At 36.6% G+C, this 20,699-nt stretch overlaps 1 protein-coding gene across 4 annotated transcripts in view; it reads left to right on the top strand.

The window, feature by feature from the left end:
* SEC24B (SEC24 homolog B, COPII coat complex component) overlaps positions 1-20,699 on the top strand; it is a 99,815-nt gene that overhangs the window by 26,101 nt on the left and 53,015 nt on the right. For 2 of the 4 annotated variants that reach the window (XM_042984056.1, XM_042984055.1), the window contains exons 3-4: positions 8,391-8,564; positions 16,887-16,991. In XM_042984056.1, coding sequence (XP_042839990.1) covers positions 8,391-8,564; positions 16,887-16,991 — 279 coding nt within the window. The remainder of the gene's footprint in view (positions 1-8,390; positions 8,565-16,886; positions 16,992-20,699) is intronic. The other 2 variants (XM_042984058.1, XM_042984057.1) reach the window with 1 other exon arrangement.

Below are 20,699 nucleotides of genomic sequence, written 5' to 3'. Positions count from 1 at the left end.
CAATTTTTTTTGTGAATCCTTCCAGAAATCCTCTACACGTATACAAATGTTCTATATTAGAGGTATCATAAGCACATACATACACATTTAAAGTTAATCATTAAATACTAAGGAATTATTTTGTATGATACACTAAATAACATGAAACTATTGACATTTGTAAATTTTTGGTTAATTTATGTTACTTTTACTAAATAAAACCCATTTGATCCTAATATATAAATGTACTATATTGGAATGGAATAAACTACATTCATTTTTTAAAAAATAAGGGGCGCCTGGGTGGCTCAGTCGGTTAAGCGTCCGACTTCAGCTCAGGTCATGATCTCGCAGTCCGTGGGTTCGAGCCCTGCGTCGGGCTCTGTGCTGACAGCTCAGAGCCTGGAGCCTGTTTTGGGTACTGTGTCTCCCTCTTTCTCTGACCCTCCCCTGTTCATGCTCTGTCTCTGTCTCAAAAATAAATAAATGTTTAAAAAAAAATTTTTTTTTTAATAAAAAAAAATAAATAAATAAAACATCCCTTAGAACCCTGTAAATTTTTGCAAGGGTGACTTGTGTGCTTAGGTACCAGTTTTGGGAACCATGGGGATATTGATTTAAATTTCCTAGAAAGACAGGAAACTTTTTTTAATTGTTTTGGTCACACTTATACAATATTATTAAATTAGAATGATAATCTTAGGTATTAAATATAGTTTTGTGTGAAATTCATGGAATAATTGACGAAAATGATTGCATTTTTTTATTGATTATACTAGTTTCATTTTAGGTGTAGTAAAAGCTCTTCAACAATTCATAAAGTCTTGGAGATCCAAAAACATGAACCTGAGTTAAATGATTACCAAAAACATGGTGATGCATACATGCTATTATTTTTAGGCAGCCAATAAGTTCATTTTTAAGAGCATTGGAATAAAAGAGAACTTAAATATCTCATTCGCCTCTTATTTTACAAGAACATGTCACTGTAATTTAGCACTAGAACTTCAGTTTTTTGTTTTTTTTTTTATTAAAAAGCTTATCCCAATTATATATGTCTTGGGTGCTATGTTTAGTTGTTAGGGTGAAATTTTGGCTGATATGTAAAAGGTGTCCTTTCATTAGGACTGTTACTGTAGGTAAATCTCTGAAGGTTCAGAAATTCTAGTTTGAGATGAAGTTAGTTGAGTGGGTGACTAAGACAAAAAGATACCCATCTTTGATAGCAAGATGGGTACTGAAACTTTAAATTCATTTAAAATCAATTTTTTACATTTTTTACTATCCTTTGTTTTGAAAATACATAATTTTAAAAATTAGCAAGATAATCTTGCCAAGACATACAGTTTTTCCAGGAAAGTTATTTTTGTAATAAAGGTTCATTTCTTTTGAGAGAGAGAGGGGCACGTGTGTATAGGGGAAAGAGAGAGACCCAAGCAGGTTTCATGCTGTCAGCACAGAGCCCACTGTGGGGCTTGAACTCACAAACCGTGAAATCATGATCTGAGCCGAAACCCAGAGTCAGCCGCTTAACCGTCTAAGTCAACCAGGCGCCCCTAGAAGTTATTTTTATTAAAATTGTTTTGACTTTTTTTGCTTAACGAGAGTCCCATATTAATAGCATATTATGACATAGTACTGTCTGAGAATGGTGTTTTACTATGTGCAATTTTTTAAAATAAAAAGCATTTTAAAAACTGCTTATGTAAAAATAATAAACACCTATATAATTCTATATAAAAATCTACAATACACATGACACCATGATCTAATTACTGATAAGTTAATATTATGTCTGTCATCTTGGGGTACTCATGTGCCTGAGGAAAAGCAGAAAAAGTTCTCAGGAAGTTTCCCCTGATATTTCATATTTGAACCGCAATCTGAAAAATGGGTTCTTCATGTGTAAAATAAATTGCAGGCGAAATAGATATTTTATATTAGTTTATTTTTTTAATGTTTATTTTTGAGAGAGAGAAAGAGACAGTGTGAGCAAGGGAAGGGCAGAGAGAGAGGGAGACACAGAATCTGAAGCAAGCCCCAGACTCTGAACCGTCATCACAGAGCCCGATGCAGGGCTTGAACTCACAAACTATGAGATCATGACCCGAGCCGAAGTCAGATGCTTAACCAACTGAGTCACCCAGGTGCCCCCAAGATAAATATTTAAATGCAAAAGGCAAAACTTTAAAAACTTCTGAGAAAGTATGGAGGACTATCTCTAGAAACTTGGAATAAGGAAGAGTTTCTTAAGGCAACACTCATATAGTAAATTATCACTATATTGAATAAGCATGTTCAACTTGACTAATTTCTCTCTCTCCTTTTTTTTAATGTTTATTTATTTTGAGAGAGAGAGTGCAACGGGGGAGGGAGAAAGAGAGAGGGCGAGAGGGAACCCCAAAGCAGGCTCCATGCTGTCAGTGTAGAGCCTGATGCGGGGCTCGATCCCAGGAACCATGAGATCATGACCTGAACTGAAACCAAGAGTTGGACGCTCAACCCACTGAGCCACCCAGGTGCCCCCTGACTAATTTCTATTTAAAAACTTTTCTTGGGACACCTGGATGGCTCAGTCAGTTAAGCATTTGACTTTGACTCAGGTCTTGATCTCGCAGTTCACAAGTTCAAGTCCCAAATCAGGCTTTGTGCTGACAGCTCGGAGCCTGGAGCCTGCTTCAGATTGTGTGTCTCCCTCTCTCTCTGCCCCACACCGGCTCATGCTCTGTCTCTCTCTCTCAAAAATAAGCATTTTTAAAAAAATTAAAAACTACTCTATGATCTAGAACCCATTATTTAAAAAAAATTTTTTTTCTTCACTGAAAGACATGAAGAAAACAAAAAGACAAGCTCTGAACTGAGAGAAAAAACTATTTACAGTATTTATCCAGAATACACAAATAACACATACAAATTAATGAGGAAAAGACCAACAACCCAAGAAAAAAACAAATGAAATGAAAACATACTTTATCTCATTAATTTTGAGGAAAAGAAAATTAGAACCAGAATGAGATTACCTCCCCGCCTTTTTTTTTTTTTTAATTTTAGCACGAGTGGAGGACAGGGGCAGAGGAGGGGAGAGAGAGAGAGAATCTTAAACAGGCTTCACACTCAGCACAGAGCCCAACATGGGACTTGATCCCACAACCCTGGGATCATGACCTGAGCTGAAATCAAGAATCAGATGCTCGACTGACTGAGCCACTCAGGTGTTCCATAGAATGGGATATCTTTTTATACCTAGCAGTGGAATGGTAAAAATTTGAAAGTCTGACCGTACCAAGGGATGGCAAGGGTGTGGAGTAACAGGAAGACTCTTAAGACACCGTTGTTGATAGGATTTATTGGTTCACTATTTTACAAAAATCTGGCACTAGTGGAATTGAAGATAGCCATCCCCTAAATGCAGTGATTCCATTTCTAAAATTTGATGCAATGAGTCACCTAGACTCGTTAAAATGCAGGTTTTGATTCACCAAGTCTAGTATGGCTTGGTCCAAGATTCTACATTTTCATTAAGTTTCTATGTGAGCTGTTGCCAGCCTAGAGACTACACTTTGAATGGAAGGCTCTAGACTACCACATCCTGTTTTAGATGTGTGGCACTTCTAGGAAATGATGACATTTGTTTGGGATACTGGGCTAGTAAGGACTACTGTGCTCTCTAGGCCAAAAGAGCTTATTTTCCCACAGGCTGCCCTCAGGGCTAAGGGGATTCTGAGTCTCTTGCTGCACACCTACGCCCCTTTGACCTACAGTTCATACCTTAAGAAGCTCTGCCCTAGAGAAACTTGCGGATCTGCACCAGGGACATGTTCAGGAATATTTATAGCAGCACTGTTTGTGAAAACAAAAAATTGGAAACCCAAAAGCCAGTATCATAGAATGGATAGATTGTATCATTCCAATGGACTACCGAGCAGAAGTGGAAATGTCATATACGGTTGCACACATTAACCTGAGTGGACCCCAGAAATTTAATGTAGGAAGTCGTGGACTTTATCGTGGGAAGACCCTGTTACTTAAAAATGGCTCAACTGAAATATGTGGAGGATATGTTGTGTGTCCAAGAGGACAGAGAACAAATAAACAGAAATACTGTCAGCCTTGCACAGAGTCTCCAGAACTTTATGATTGGCTTTTTCTTGGACTTATGGCTGTGCTTCTGCTTTTTTTATGTTCGTTCGTTGGTTCTTCATCAAATGGATTGTGTGTGTGTGTGTGTGTGTGTGTGTGTGTGTGTGTGTGTGTGTGTGTGTGGTGTATTAATCGACCTTTAATGTCCAAAAGAGGCATGGATGCAGAGCATAGGAGATGTGGTGGGGTCTCAACTTTTGCTTCAGAAATGAGGGAGAGATGAACACAAACCAGACATTTCCAGCTGGCCACACAAGTCTGGGAAGGCAGGGGAGAAACACAGACTTGGACATTCATAAAAAAATTCAATAAAACCAATGTATGTAGTGTGATATTGTTACCGAGTTGAAAAGCAAACAAAAAAAATGTTTAGGAATACTTGTATGTGTGGCAAATTATTTAAAAACAAATGCGAGGGAATAATAAACAATTCAGGAGGGAGGACTTCTGTGAGGAGTACACTGATAGCTTCAGCAGTTTGGGAAATATTTTATTTTCACAACTGGATGCTGAGTTCATGGGCATTTTATTATGTTTTTATATATGTGTATATGTATATATGCACAGATGTATCACATAAACTCTTATCTATACCAACTGTTTTATTAAAGAAAAAAGTTTGTCAAAGCAAGGAGTGAGTTTATTCCTCTTTAATGGGAAAGAGCATGGCAAGTTCAAGGGACTGGAAGAAGAGCAGTGAAGCTAGAGGAGAAGCACAGACCAGGGTGAGGCTAGGGACTTAGGATCATTCCAGGCCTTGTTAACCATGTTAGAAAGTTTTGAGGGTAAGATGTTTTGTCTTCACCCCGAAGCACTGGCAGAATCCTGAAGGATTATAAGCAGGTTGGAGACTGGCTGTAACGTTCCGGAACAGAGAGGGGCCCTGTTTAAAATTACTCATCTTTGACTTTGTGCTTGGAATTGCTTTTGAAAAATTAGTTGTGGGAATCGTTTGAGGCCTAGGATGATGGAATTGTTCTCCATAGAGGTTTTTTTCTTTCCTTCTGCCAAGTGCCTCTGGGTACTACCAGCTTATTGCACTAATTCATTTCCAGGCCTCTTGATTTCCTGGACTGTATGAATGATCTGAACCAAAGCTCCTTGTGTTTATAAGGATTAGATTCCTGGCTTATCCTTATCCTAAAGTTATAACCCTTCAGAGTACTATCTTAAAAGTGGAAGTACGGGTACCTTATCAGGTACCCCATCTGGTATGCCCTGGCCTCTGCAAGTCCACAGAAAACAGATCAGGTGTGTAGCAGATATCCACAGTGTGCAATGCAAGCAGCTTTGAGTGTTAGCTGTTTTTCTGAGTTTTTAATTTCTTACAGATTTGGGCCTGGAATTTCATTAATATCCTGTTAGGTCTTTGATAATTTTTAAAAAGTATTTTTTTTTTAATTTAAAAAAAAAAAATTTTTTTTTTAACGTTTATTTATTTTTGAGACAGAGAGAGACAGAGCATGAACAAGGGAGAGGCAGAGAGAGAGGGAGACACAGAATCCGAAACAGGCTCCAGGCTCTGAGCTGTCAGCACAGAGCCCGACGCAGGGCTTGAACTCACAGACCGTGAGGTCATGACCTGAGCCGAAGTCGGACGCTTAACTGACCAAGCCACCCAGGCGCCCCTAAAAAGTATTTTTAAAGTTATCTTTAATGGGAGGTTTGGTCCTTACTGAGGCAGAAATATCCTCTCCATTTTTTAGACAGTACCTTTTAATTACCTACCACAAGCTAATGTAAAACTAGCCTATTTACTGGGTCGTCATGCCCCCTTCTCTTCTCTGTCACCCAATATTAGATGACTGTATCTTAGTTTTCCCTTTGTACTGTTAACTCTATTTATCATTCTGTTATGTTAGCAGTTTTAGTGATTACATCAGTTATCTAATTCTGGTTTAAGACAAAAATGGCTTACTATTTTTTGTGGTCTGTGGGTTGGACAGTTCTGCAGGTTTTTCCTGGACTCACCCGTGTGTCTTCATTTAGCTAGAGGCTTGGCTGAGTTGGAAGATCTGGACTTCACTCATGTGTCCAGTAGTTGGTGCAGAATAGTTCACTGGGGTACCTAGGTTTTTCAACACTTAACTAACTTCCTTACATGATAGTCCCAGGGTAGCTACAGGGTGTCTTGAGATTTGAGTTCTGGGACTTGCATAGCATTACTTCTGTCACATTCTGTTGATTAAAGTCAGTCACGAGGTTAGTCCTAATTCAGAGAGAGGGAAAATAGACTTCATTTCTTAATGAGAAGAATTGTAACATATTGTGACCATGTTTTCAGTTCCCCACAATGACGTTTGTCCTTCCTAAAAATGATGAAGTAATAACACATTTAGACTACCTTCCACCTTCTTCCCCATTCCCCACATTTATATCATTTATACACTATGGGACATATAACATGTTGTGTGTGTGTGTGTTTTTTAAATTTTTGTTTATTTATTTTAAATAATCTCTATCCCCATCATGGGGCTTGAACTTAACCACTCCAAGATCAAGAGTCACATGCACTTCCAACTGAGCCAGCCAGGTACCCCAACATATAACATATTTTGTTCTGTCACCATATTCCTACATTTGTTTTAGTCTTACACATTCTAAGTTTGTCTGTATAGGCACAGACACATTATACATGTTTAAACATACATATGTGTATGCATATATATAGATATATTTTCACTGCTCACTAGTCTTTTTGTCATAGGGTGTTCCCCCCTTTTATTTTTTTAAAATGTTTATTTATTTTGAGAGAGAGAGTGCGCACAAGCCAGGAAAGGGCAAAGAGCGGGGGAGAGAGAATCACAACCAAGCAGACTACATGGGACACAATCTCACGAACTGTGAAATCATGACCTAAGCTGAAATCAAGAGTCAGACGTTTAACTGACTGAGCCACCCAGGCACCCCTTTCTTAACTTTTAGATATAATTGGCATATAACGTTGTGTAAGTTTAAGATGTACAATGTGATGATTGACATGACATATATATGTACTGCAAAAAGATTACCATAGTAGGGTTAGTTAATATATCCATATCATCTCACATAATTACCTGTGTGTGTGTGTGTGTGTGTGTGTGTGTGTGTGTGGTGAGAATATTTAAGATTTACTGTCTTAGCAACTTTCAGGTATTGTTAACAGTAGTCACTGTGCTGTACATTAGATCCCCAGAACGTACTCATCTTAAAACTGAAAATTTATGGTGACAGATGGTAAGTACACTTATTGTGGCGAGCATTTCATACTGTATATAATTGTCAAATCACTATGTTGTACACCTGAGACTAATACAATATTGTATATCAACTGTACTTTAATAAAAGAAAAATAAAAGTTTACACCCTTTGACCACTGTCTCCCTATTTCCCTTCCCCCCAACCACCCAGGCCTTGGAAACTACCATTCTGCTCTGTTTCTATGAATTCAGCTTTTTAGATTCTACATACAAGTGAGATCATGTGCTATTTGTCTTTCTCTGACTTGTTTTACTTAGCATAATACCTTCAGGGTCCATCCCTGTTGTTGCAAGTGGAAGGATTTCCTTTTTTATGGTTGAATAATGTGTGTGTGTGTGTGTGTGTGTGTGTGTGTGTGTGTGTGTGTGTGTGTTTTATCCATTTATCCATCAGTGGACCCTTGATGGATAGGCTGTTGCCATGGGTTTTTAATTACCTCTTGGTTGGCTGAAGATTATCCTCCAAATCAGGCAGTTTGACCTATCACAAAAGACCCACTGTGAATCACAAGTACTTTATTCCAGACGTCCAACCTAGTGTTACCGTTGAGTCCTTACTTAGCTATATGTGAAATACAGCATTTGATTAGCAGCAGCAAATAAGATGTGGTAGTTTATAATAAAATATGGGATCTGAGCTGATACTGGAAACATTTGAACTGGAATTCGTGGACATTACTGCAGAAACAACCTCTATTCATCTTATCTTAGGTACCACTGCATAGTACAATAATGAATTAATAGCAGTGATGATTAGTAAAGTAAAACTGTTTGGGATTCATGTTGTTTAAAAAGGTAAGGAAGTTTATGAGATGTTTTAGGAAAGTTGCCATTAAAGATTATTAAAACATTTGGTAAGTTTCCAGTTTTTCTTAAAATCATATCTTTGAACCACCTTATTTTCTCTATATAATACTAGATATATGTGATGCTACTGAAGTTTCTACAAGAACTTCATATAAGCTGTATTTTGTTAGTATTTTGATGTCTTTCCAGTTGATTCCTGTGAATGAAATAGTTTTCTGTCTTTAGTTGCAGATTCTTTATCTTGTCCTGTTATGCAAAATGTTCAGCCTCTCAAGTCCAGCCCAGTCGTATCCTCTGTTTTGTCAGGAGCCTCATCAACAAGAACACCTCCTGCTGCAAATCGCCCAGTTGAGCCTGTAGCCTCAGTTACACAGCCATCAGAGTTATTACAACAGAAAGGTATTTGAAAAATTTATTTTACTGTATACAGAGAGAGTACACACATATATACACACACACTGATTCAAATAGCTGATTTTAGAAAGTCAAACTGTATAACTATAGTTTATATAAAATATGAAGTGATATAATGTCTAATCTCAGTTCAAACACTGTTTTTTGTATATTAACTTCCAGTCTCTGCTTATGACTATATATTTTACATAATTGTAGTCATAGTATATATACCATTTTGTGTTTTGCTTTTACATTTATTACATTATACACAGTTCTTCATATATCCCCATAGTTGTCAGAGTCATTTTCATGGCTAATACTTCATTGTGTCAATGTATTATAATTTACTAATCCATCCCTCTGTTATGGAACATTTCTTTCCTATTTTTTAAATATTACTATAGTTGTAGGATAAAGCACCCCAGATTTTTTAATTTAGTGACTCTCCATATCCTATTTGATGTTCTCTCTATTTGTCATTATTATTAATGAAAGTAACTTTTGAGCCACCTTTGGTACTGAGAGGGATGAAAATTAAAGTGTAACCCATACCCTTGCAGCACTGACAAACAATATGGTTTATTCGTTTGTTGAATATTCTCCATGTGTTAAATAAGTGACAGGTAACTAAAAGGTGTTGTTTTGACCCTCCTTCCCTATGTTGCCTTTTCTTTTGGCAGTATTCTTGGTTATTTTCTACCTGGCTGAAACTCCAAATCTATTGATGTTTCAGGTTGATGTACTGTGTTTTTCATTTGATGAGAATAACTGAACTATTTTTAGGAATCTGTAGTTTGTATTCCCAGAGCAACCATTAGTAGTAATATTTTAGAGACTATGCTTACTGTATAATGACAGTTTCTTACCTTGAATATGAAGAATTCTCTTTCATTTTTCTCTCTTATGTTCTGAATCTCAGAAAAAGCATCTTAGGTTGATCTCACAACTTATTATTATCTGTTGAGTATGTGGTCAAGAGGACTTTCTATCATTTAATCAGAGTATAAATTAAAAATGTTCTTATTTGGCTTTATAGGAAAACCACCTGCAGCACCATGGAGTGTCCATGGATTCCCAAGAAGCCAGTGGGTATATTGGGAATAAAATCTAGTTTTTTAGAAGTGTTTGCCTTTAAAATGAAGGACTGGTAGGAAATGTTTGCTTATCATGAGTAGAACAAATTTAAGAGTAGGTTGAACCCCTGACTAAATGAATGGTATCTTTCCTCGGCATTGATAACTGCCTTCCATTTCTTAAATATCTTGCTTGTTTTGACCCTTTACATTGCCCCTGCTGGTATCTTTTTTCCTATTATATTTTCTTTGTTAGCATTTTACTTTAAGTACCATCCTGCCATTGTAAGTATCATTTTGTAAACCACATCCCTACAAAATAATCCTAATTATGTGTTTTTCTTACTAATAAGATAGATTTAATAAAATAGGTTTGAAAAGAGGGGCTACCATTTATTGAGCACTTACAGTGTGCCAGATACTTTTATCTTACTTAACCCCCATTATCATCCTACAATATCCCTGTTTTACAGATGAGAACAGTGAGATTCAGAAAGATTAGGAAGTTTGCCCAAGATTATAAATTACTCTGCCCGAGTAGCAGAGTGAAAGATTTTTAACTGAAACTTTATCTTTCTGTAAAATAAGGTGAATTGTTTTGTAGGCTGTTAACAAGCTCTTGATTTACCTAAGAGAAGCTCCTTGAATAAGTAACAGAAAAGAGAATACTAGAAACATTTGAATTGTAGTTTTTTTTGTTCCTTTTTTTTTTAAGTGGGAGATTGGCTCCTTAGTGGCCTTTGGATAGATGTGCAGTGTACAATATATCATGTGAGGTAGGGCTACCACGTGTGTTGTGCAAGTTATGGTTTATGTGAATGGTGCCTGTTGTAGTTGGATGGTATGTGGGCTGCACAGGCTATGCTGTGGTTCTGATATGACTACTAAAATATTAATACTTCAAAGAGATTTTAGTATTTTTCTCCTAGCTTCAGAGATACTTTTGCTTTGTTGTTCTCAGAAGGACTACACATTCTTGTACTGGTTTTAAGATAGGAGGCTGCAAATTTTGGTTTGTATACCTCCTAAAAAGTTTTTGTAAAAACTCTATAACTACTTGGACATTGGTGAGATTGACGGCTAAAATTTTCACCAAAAGTTTAAATAGTTGCAGTTATGTAATTTCAACATATTGCATACATTGACTTTTAAAACAAACAGGTTATATTATTCCTTGAATCCACTAGAATGATACCTATTGTCATCCTTTTTAAAAATGCCTAAATGAGCCCTTCTTTAACATTTGGAAAGTTTACATTTTTTTCTTTTTCTCCTTAATGTCATCCTCTTTCCCCCTGAATATAATATGATCATTTTATATATATTAATATATATAATAACATATTCTTAAGCTAGAAACTCTTTTATCATTCTGTCGTAGTTCTTTGCCATAGTAATATTATATAAAATTTAAATTTAAATTTTATAAATTTTGCTTTATGATCGTACATGTCTAAGCATTAACTTCTTTTTATTCTTGATTGAACTATCAAGATAATTATTAGTATATAGTTGGTCAAAATAACATATTAGAATTATGAATTTGGGTATTTTTTTTATGGAAAGTACATTTTAAATGGAAATACATCTTTCAGTGAAATGAATGACTCTCCCCCATCCCCATCATAGCTTTGTGTACCTGACTTGTATGACTCATTGTTAGATAAACTTAAGATAAATTTCATTCATAGTTTTTATCTTCACACATACAATTGCTAAGAAATTTTTTCATGTAAAGAAGATAGGAATGGTATTGGAAGGCTTTTATTAAAGTAGTGTTTTTCTTTAGACTTTTTTAACGTTTTTAATCTTCTGGGTTACATGTCAGAATTTTTATTGTTGTTTGTTAGATTTTATTTTCCAGCTTGTAGATAGATAGTACCATTATTACTTTCATGTAGCAGTTTATAATTTTAAAATACCTTTAATTTTTATTACCTCACTCAATCATCAGGTAAAGCAGGCATATCACATTTCATCTTCCTTTTATAAAAGGAAAAATTGAAGGTTAGAAAGGTTTAGGTGTGTTCCCCAAAGACACAGACTCTCTAGGTAGGGGGTGCCAAGACCCCATGTAGGTCCTCTGGCTCCAAACCCAATCCTTGTTTTGCTGAATCACCAATTATTCAGAGTATTGTGAATTTCATTATACTTTTGCCAATATAACCTCTCATCACATCCTTTAAATGTGTTTTTATCAAAAACTTTAAACTGTAATGTAGGTCATTTGTTTTATATATGGCATCGCCATATAACCTAATTGGCAAAGGCAGTCCTCATTTTCAAACCAGTGAGACAAATTTAATTCTTTGCCAGAAAATCTGACTTAATTTTTTTAATCCAAGGGGATGTGTTCCTGGAGTTTCAAAGGGGTATCATAAACTCCACTGAGAAATAAATTATAGCATATATCTTCTAAGCCAAATTACTAAAAGCAGTCAAATTTAAATGTCAAAGACCAAATATGATTAATGTATCCTTTTTTATGGTAGATTATAAAAATTGGGCGGGGCGCCTGGGTGGCTCAGTCGGTTAAGCGGCCGACTTCAGCTCAGGTCACGATCTCGCGGTCTGTGAGTTCGAGCCCCGCGTCGGGCTCTGGGCTGATGGCTCAGAGCCTGGAACCTGCTTCCGATTCTGTCTCCCTCTCTCTCTGCCCCTCCCCCGTTCATGCTCTGTCTCTGTCTCAAAAATAAATAAAACGTTAAAAAAAAAAATTAAAAATTAGGCAATGAGTTGATAAGCTGTTTTTCATTACCAAATTTGAAATAAAGGAGTGTAACATCTATCTGATATTACACTATTTAAGAAGTGAGGATTTTCTTGAAAACCATTGTATTCCTATAGTAAATATACGCATTATGTGTATCAAACTCTGGTATTTGGTGTCTTTAAAATATTTAAATAGGAATCAAGTATAAAAATGAAAAGTAATTCTGTTATTTAATCAGGCATCATGATTAAAATGTTCTCATGTTGGAGTGCCTGGGTGTCTCAGTTGGTACCTGACTCAATTTCGGCTCAGGTCATGATTTCACAGTTTGTGAATTCAAGACCCATGTCAGGCTCTGTTCTGACAGCCCAGATCCTGCTTGGGATCCTCTCTCTCCCTCTCTCTCTGTCCCTCCACCATACTCTCTCTCTCTCTCCCTCTTTCTCTTTCTCAAAAATAAACATTAAAAAACAATGTTCCCATGTAATTAATTGAAAAAAGAAAAACATATACCACTAAGTACTAACAGATTTACCCACTAGTAAATATTTTTGTTATTGTTAAAAGGAGGTAGAAATAACTAAATATTGTATAAAATATAAGGAGGTGAGAAGTGATTATAATCAAAAATATTTTATGATAAAATAGGTTGTAAAATACTTTATTGAATATTTCATGTTGACTTTGAAAGAAATTATGTAAAATTTTTATCTATGAGTTTTATCCAATGTATCTTGAAAAAAAATTGGTCATCCTAGAAAACATTCTACTTGTTTTTAAAAGAATTAACATGGCTAAGAATACTTTTCAGATTGGTGGAAGTTTATTTTTTGTAATGACTTGTTCTGTCCCCTGTAGGGATAAATATTAAGAATAGCTGAAAATAATTGTTTTTAATGAAATATACACAAAAACATGTTTTTTAAAGTTCAATAATAATAGCTAATAATTATATAGTATTTAGTATATTTCAAGCATCATTTTAAGCTTTGAAATATATTAATTCACTTTATCCTCACAACAACCACTATCTGAGGTAGTTCTTACCCCCTTTACAGATGATGTAGATGAAAACCAGAGAGGTTAGTAATTTGCCCAGGGAAACACAGCTGGTAATTGATAGAACATAGAATTGAACCCAGAGCCCCCATCTTTATTCAGTGTTCTGCTGCTTGTCTCTTCAGTATTTCTTACTGGTTTTGCTTTGTCCTCATGGTACTCTTTCAAAAGCAGTGGGTTCTTTGGCAGTAGTGCTTGTGAGCTGCATACGTGCAGAATTATTAAATAAATTCATCATTACTCCCACCAATTTACTTTTCACTATTTTTGAATTAAGAATATTCCAGTGAGCCCCAACCCTATTTCTAACATCTTCTGTCTTTAACCGAAACATGTATGGCAAGATAAAAGAAAGTCTGTAGATTGAAGGTGCCTTGATTAATCATTTAAAGAAGGAAGAAGCTTTCCCTTTAGTCCCAGAGACATTTTTATATCTCAGGGCAATGTAAGATTTAGGAGAAGTTAAGGGTATGTGTTTCCTTTGTAAAGTGAGAGAATGGCTGTTAACACAGGCACTTTCTAAGGTGGGTATGTTTTAGAAAGACTACCATGGAAACTGATTCTCTTAAAGCCATTATTTTGCAGGAACTCTTGGAAAGTTTTAGAGTATGCATATGTAGTTTGAAGACCAGCTTAAAGAAAGGTAACAGTCGCTCAAAAGTCTGAACTCTTGAATTTAAAAAAGCTAGCTTCCACAAGGGATTTGTTCTCTTCAGACTAATTTTATTTATTCCCAGTGTAGCTGTATCCAGGGAACAGTGAAGATGCCCTTTATTAAGCAGCTCCAAGGATACAGTCTCTTGGAGAGTTTGCCTGAAGGTACTTTAATGCGATAGGTAGTTTAAACTGAATGTCCTTTTTAAGATATTGGGGCCCTGTTGGTAACAAAGCTCTTCATCGTGTCAGATTCTATCTATGAAGTGGGTCTTGCCTCTTGGTTTACTAAGATTCATACCTTGAAAGTTCTAAGTAAAACAGTAAGTTAGGATGTAGCATTCCTGCCCCATTGGCGCACGTGGAGATGGAGGTGGCGGTGGTTGGAGTGGAAGGTACTCCATGTACATCTCTACAGTGGCTTTCAGGCTGAGGTCTAGAAGACCTTACGTTCTACCACCTCATATATGCAACCTGAGTATCTCATGCATAGGTTCTGGCTCTTAAAGGAGGTCTGAATAAAGGCACTCAGGAAGTTCGCACATATCGTAGAGTAGATGACTTGGCTGTCAACCCCCTTTTGTCTGTAACTCCCCACTTGTTGAAGTTTGTATGAACTGTACCCAGCCTAGAGCAGGGCTTTAAATAAGGGTTGATTGTTATTCCAGAGCTCTTATCATTTCTCTGTGGAGTCACAAAAATATCATATTCTTGTGCCATTAATATTCTCAAGCTTTAAAGTTTACTTGGACAAGCAAAGGAATGCTAAATTCTGAGCATAGTAAGAGTCATACTTGGGGAAGGACTCAAATCTTGACACTGTCATCTCTAGAATTTCTCAAAAAGGACTGCATCCTTTTTTGAGAAAGTAAAAATTTGAGTATGTTGTGTGACATTCTGTTAATACGGTACATTGACAGCCATAGTATAACCTAAAATGATACATTATTCTATTTTGTCTTATTCATAGGTTTGTTACAGTTCATTAAGTAGTTCTTTAGATTTTTTTTTAATCGTATAGTCTTCTCATTTGTTTCCAATTAAGCACTGCATATTTTTCCAGTAATAAGTGAATCTGTTAATTCAGTAAATCTAGACAAAGAGAGGAAAATGTTTTATCATGCGTATAGGTTTGTGCTTTATTTTGGCTTTTTTGATTAGTTACAGAGTCAACATCCTGCATATTGATTCAGTCATGAAAAGAATGGATTCTCTTCTGATTTTTTCCTGCTTAGTGGCCTGTCTTAGCGCAGTAAACGGATTTTCTTTTTTCTCTTGTTTCTTCTTATTGTATACACACGTATATACTTTTTAAAGTGCAATGCTAATTGCATTTTGAGAAAGTACTTCATTTTTAAAGAAGTTCTTATTAAATTGAAGAATTTATTTTCTCTACTATCTTTTTACTGTTAACTTGTGTTTTATTGCAGACTTCTTAGTATATTTAACCTAAGGTCTAATATTAGTCAAATTTTCATTTTAAATAGGTTTTGTTAGAGGAACAGGCCACTCTGAATTTGGTCTTTCAGGGTGTCAAGTTGATTTCTCAGATAAGTTTGTAATAACTACTGTTTATCTATATTTAAAAGATGTTTCAGCAAAGCCAGCAGATTTTTCTCTGACTTCTTTGGTCCCAGTGAGAAGATTAGAGCTTCACTCATCTGCAGTTTAACCTTTGCTCTCTTCTGAACTCAGATTTTTCTCTTTAATAGCATTTTTCCTATGATAGCCATGAGTTATGTTTATTAACATAACGTGCTAATTTAAAAGGTCACCTGAAAGAAAAAAGACAGCAAGCGTCAGGGGACTACCATGTGAGTTTGATGAGACATCGCTTCATTGTGCTTCCAATATTGTGAAATGTTCTTAAATATCCACACTGTGTTTTGGTGTCATTTTTTTTTTATCTTTTTTTCAAGTTGAGCTATAAGATTTTCTTTACAAGGATATTATTTTTTATTTTTGTATTTTTAATTGGGATTATTTTATTTTCCCTCTTAAAATTTTGTGGATGTTAGTCTAATTTTACCACATTAATTAAATTATAAAAACACCCAGTCACTGTTTTGGGGAGGTGGGGGAGAAGAGTTATATAGTTAAACCCGCTGTGCCTTTTCCACAGAATCTTTCTTCTTGGTGTGTCTTACAAGACCAGTCTTATCCACCTACCTCAGACTCACATGTAGGCAATAGGCTGAAGCTGAGATGATTGGCCATCTCAAAGTTCACTGTTTTGTAATTGTCACACTTGTAGGACCACAGGTAATTAGCTTTTTTTTTTTTTTTTTTTTTGAGCATCTGTGAGCAGAGAACTATTCTGAATACAGTTCTTTAACTGTCATTCTTTTTCCGTTACGAGAACTGAGTTACCATCAAGGTGGCATTAACAGAAGGAAGGTATCAAGTATTTGTATGTGTGTTGAATGCTGTATAAATTCATTTGAGTAGAAATGATCACTGCTCACCAAGAATGCGCAGTCCCAAAGGATGTATGCCACAAGGGCCCCAAGGTCAATGAAGGTAAACATGTATGGAGCTCAGTTAAATTTTCAGAGTATCACTGCAGTTTCCTAATTATTATCAGCGTAATACATGGTACGTTTTTCACACTTAAACCAGTTATTATAAAAGCTGCTTTTACTAAACTGCTTTGCAGAGATTTTCTAATGGTTCCAGTTTTGATAATAAGTTTGCTAACATTAAAATGCATGCTGGGATGTTCTTTAGAATGTCAGAGTTCTTTCTCACTTTTGATGCAATGTCAAAATTTTATTTCTCATCTTTCCTGTTGGTTTGACTCTTGTGTTTGTGCTTTCCACTTTACAGGCATGCAGTATGGTGACTATGTTAATAATCAAGCTAGCTCCGCACCAACTCCCTTGTCATCAACTTCCGATGATGAGGAAGAGGAGGAGGAGGATGAGGAAGCAGGTCTGCTTTAGCTTTACACCAGTTCTTGATCTTTTCCTACTCAAGCTTTCTTTTTATGTCCACAGTCTGTTAGCCTTAAAAAAAAAGAGCGTCTGCAGATTTAGCTCAATGAACTTGCTTGGTTTGGGTTATAGAAGGTTGGTTCACTTGAAATGAGGTGTTTTTGTTTGTTTTATTTTTCCTCCTTTGGACATCTCTACCATTTTGTAAGTAACGACACATCTTTCATGATGATAGAGTGCTTTCTTCTTTCAGAAATGCATTTCCTCTCATGTCACATGCCAAAGAATGAGTCCTAACTGAAGCTTTTGGCTTATGGATTGCTTTAGCACCCTTTGAGGAATAATGTTTTGTTTTCTGCTCTGCATGCTACCTAAACTAATCAAAATGAACCACATGGATTTTATAATACTGATAGAGAAATTAACAGTGTTTCTTTGAGGTCCTTTTTGGTCCTTCTTGTCATATACTTAGGAGGCCCAAAATTTGTAGTTATGATCTTGCTTCATGAAGTAGTAGTTCAGATCTTGGTAGGGGAAGAAGTTGTACATATGATTATGTGTTGCAGCCTGTTGAATATCTTTTTCTGGCTTTGCTGGGTAGAGCACTACTAAACATTAACCAGTTCAGTTCCTCCATTACTCTAACAGTTTAAGACAAACATTAAGTGCAGATATTTCAAATTATATATAGCCATGATTCTCCTGTTATTTTTATTATTGAATGGAAGGATTTGCTCTATAAACAGTATGTTTAAACAAAAGTTTATTGGGGCGCCTGGGTGGCTCAGTTGGTTGGGTGTCTGACTTCAGGTCAGATCATGATCTTGCGGTCCGTGAGTTTGAGCCCCACATCGGGCTCTGTGCTGACAGCTCAGAGCCTGGAGCCTGTTTCAGATTCTGTGTCTCCTTCTCTCTCTGACCTTCCCCCATTCACGCTCTGTCTCTCTCTGTCTCAAAAATGAATAAACATTAAAAAAAAAAAAATTAAAAAAATAAAAATAAACAAAAGCTTATTTCCTGTGCATTTTTAAAATATTCAGATCCTGGGGCACCTGAGTGGCTCAGTCGGTTAAGCGTCTGACTTTGGCTCAGGTCATGATCTCACAGTTCGTGAGTTCAAGCCCCACGTCGGAGTCTGTGCTGACAGCTCGGAGCCTGGAGCCTGCTTCAGATTCTGTGTTTCCCTCTCTCTGCCCATCCCCGGCTTGTGGTCTGTCTCTCTCTGTCTCTCAAAAATAAGTGTTTAAAAAATTTTTTTTTTTAAAAAGAGGATTGACTATATTCAAATACTGGTTAAAAAAATATTCAGATCATTATGCATAATTTGAGGAAGGGTAAAAAATAGAGGGTTACAGTGGGGAGTAATATTTTTTTACCTTAAATATATAAAATACCCATCTATCTTTTTGGATTTTTAGTAATGTTTAATTTTTATATAATTTTTTAAAATTTCAGCCTTATAGAAACATTGGTAAGAAGAGCAAAAGAAATTCCCATATACACTTAGATAAACCATTTTTGCCCCACTTACTTTATAATTCCACATTTTTTCCTGCATCGTTTGAAAGTAAGTTGGAGATATCATATAGTTCCTTATTATAGGAACAATGTCTTACATAACACAATGCAGTTTTCAGGATATTAAACACTGGTGCAATATCAGCTACATAGCCCATAGTCACATCTCAACAGTTGTCTCAATAAGATCATTTATAGCTATTTTCATGGTTCAGGATCCAATTCAGGGTCATCCATCGAGTTTTGTTGCCATTTCTGTTTAGACTCTTACCATCTGAGATAGTCCGTTAACCTTTCTTTTTCTTGACTATGACAATTTTGAAGAATATAGGCTAGTTGTTTTGTAGAATGTACCTCACTTTGGGTTTATCTGATGTATCCTTGTGATTAGATTCAAATCATGTATTTAGGCAGGATTACCACTAAAGTAATGTGTTCTCAGTGCATTCTCTCCCAGGCACATGATGTTGATTTGTTCCCATATTGATGGTGTTAACTTTGATCACTTGATTAAAATGGTGTCTTCCAGGTTTTTCCACAGTAAAGTTACTTCTTTTTCCTCTTGGAGTTAATAAATAATTTGTGGGGAGAGGTGCTGGAGTGGCTCAGTCAGTGAAGCATCTGACTCTTGGTTTCAGCTCAGGTCACGATCTCAGGGTTTCGTGAGTTCAAGCCCCACAACAAGCTCTGTGCTGGCAGCCGGAAGCCTGCCTGAGATTATCTCTCTCCCTCTCTCTTTCTACCCCTCCCCACTTGCGCTATCTTGGTCTCTCTCAAAATAAATAAACTTAAAAAAAATTTTTTTGGCAGGGGCACCTGGGTGGCTCAGTTGGTTGAGTCTCCGACTTCAGCTCAGGTCATGATCTTATGGTCTATGAGTTCAAGCCCTGTGTCTGGCTCTGTGCCGACAGCTCAGAGCCTGGAGCCTGCTTCAGATTCTGTGACTCCTCTCTCTGTCCCTCTCCCCATTCATGCTCTATCTGTCTCTGTCTCAAAAATAAATAAACATTAAAAAAATTTTTTTTTAATAAATAATTTCTGGGGAGATTTTTTGATAGTATGTAATGCCCTGTTCTTTATTATAAACTTTCACTCAGTTTAAGTATTCATTGCTGATTTTCTAATTCCAACATTCCTTCAATATTTATGAGCCAAGGTTTCACTGTAAAGGAGAACTTTTTCTTCTCCCTTGTTGACTTCTTTGGGTTCATATTGATTCATGGATTCTTACTTTATTCACTAGGTAATAATCTATTACAAACATTGGTTATTTTGATAGCAACTTATGCTAGTTTGGGCCCAGTGACAGCTCCTTCAAACTGTCTTTTAAAAATGTTCCCATGGGGTCACCTGGGTGGCTCATTCGGTTAAGCATCTGTCTTTGGCTCAGGTCATGATCTCACGGTTCGTGAGTTCAAGCCCCACGTGGAGCTCTGCTGACAGCTCGGAGCCTGGAGTCTGCTTCGGATTCTGTCTCCCCTTCTCTCTGCCTCTCCCCTGCTCATGCGCGCGCACTCTCACGCGCGCTCTCTCGCTCTCTCTCTCTCTCTGTCCTCCCCCTCACTCTGTCTCAGAAATAAACATTAAATAAACAAATAAATAAATAAATAAAAATATTCCCATGAAGGCCACCTGGGTGTCTCAGTCGATTCAGCATCTGACTTTGACTCAGCTCATGAACTCACAGCCTGTGGGTTCCAGCCCCGCATTGGGCTCTGTGGGAACAACTCAGAGTGTGGAGCCTGCTTCAGATTCTGTCTCCCTTTCTCTCTGCCTCTCCCCTGCTCATATGTGCGCACTCTCACGCATGCTCTCTCTCGCTCTCTCTCTCTGTCTCTCCCCCTCACTCTGTCTTAGAAATAAACATTAAATAAACAAACAAACAAATAAATAAATAGAAATATTCCCATGAAGGCCACCTGGGTGTCTCATTCGATTAAGCATCTGACTTTGACTCAGCTCATGAACTCACAGCCTTTGGGTTCCAGCCCCGCATTGGGCTCTGTGGGAACAACTCAGAGTGTGGAGCCTGCTTCAGATTCTGTGTCTCCTCCTCTTTCTCTCTGCCCCCCCACACTTGTGCTCTATCTCTCTCTCAAAAATAAATATTAAAAAAAAAATTTTTTTTAATGTTTCCATGAGTCTTTAAGCATATATTTTAAGCACATTGAGGTCTCAGTAAGATGTT

Source organism: Panthera tigris, chromosome B1 (genome assembly GCF_018350195.1).
Source record: "Panthera tigris isolate Pti1 chromosome B1, P.tigris_Pti1_mat1.1, whole genome shotgun sequence".
In the NCBI taxonomy this organism is placed as follows: Eukaryota; Metazoa; Chordata; class Mammalia; order Carnivora; family Felidae; genus Panthera; species Panthera tigris.
The sequence above is the reverse complement of the archived record's forward strand: the minus strand, read 5'-3'. Positions and strand labels throughout refer to the sequence as shown.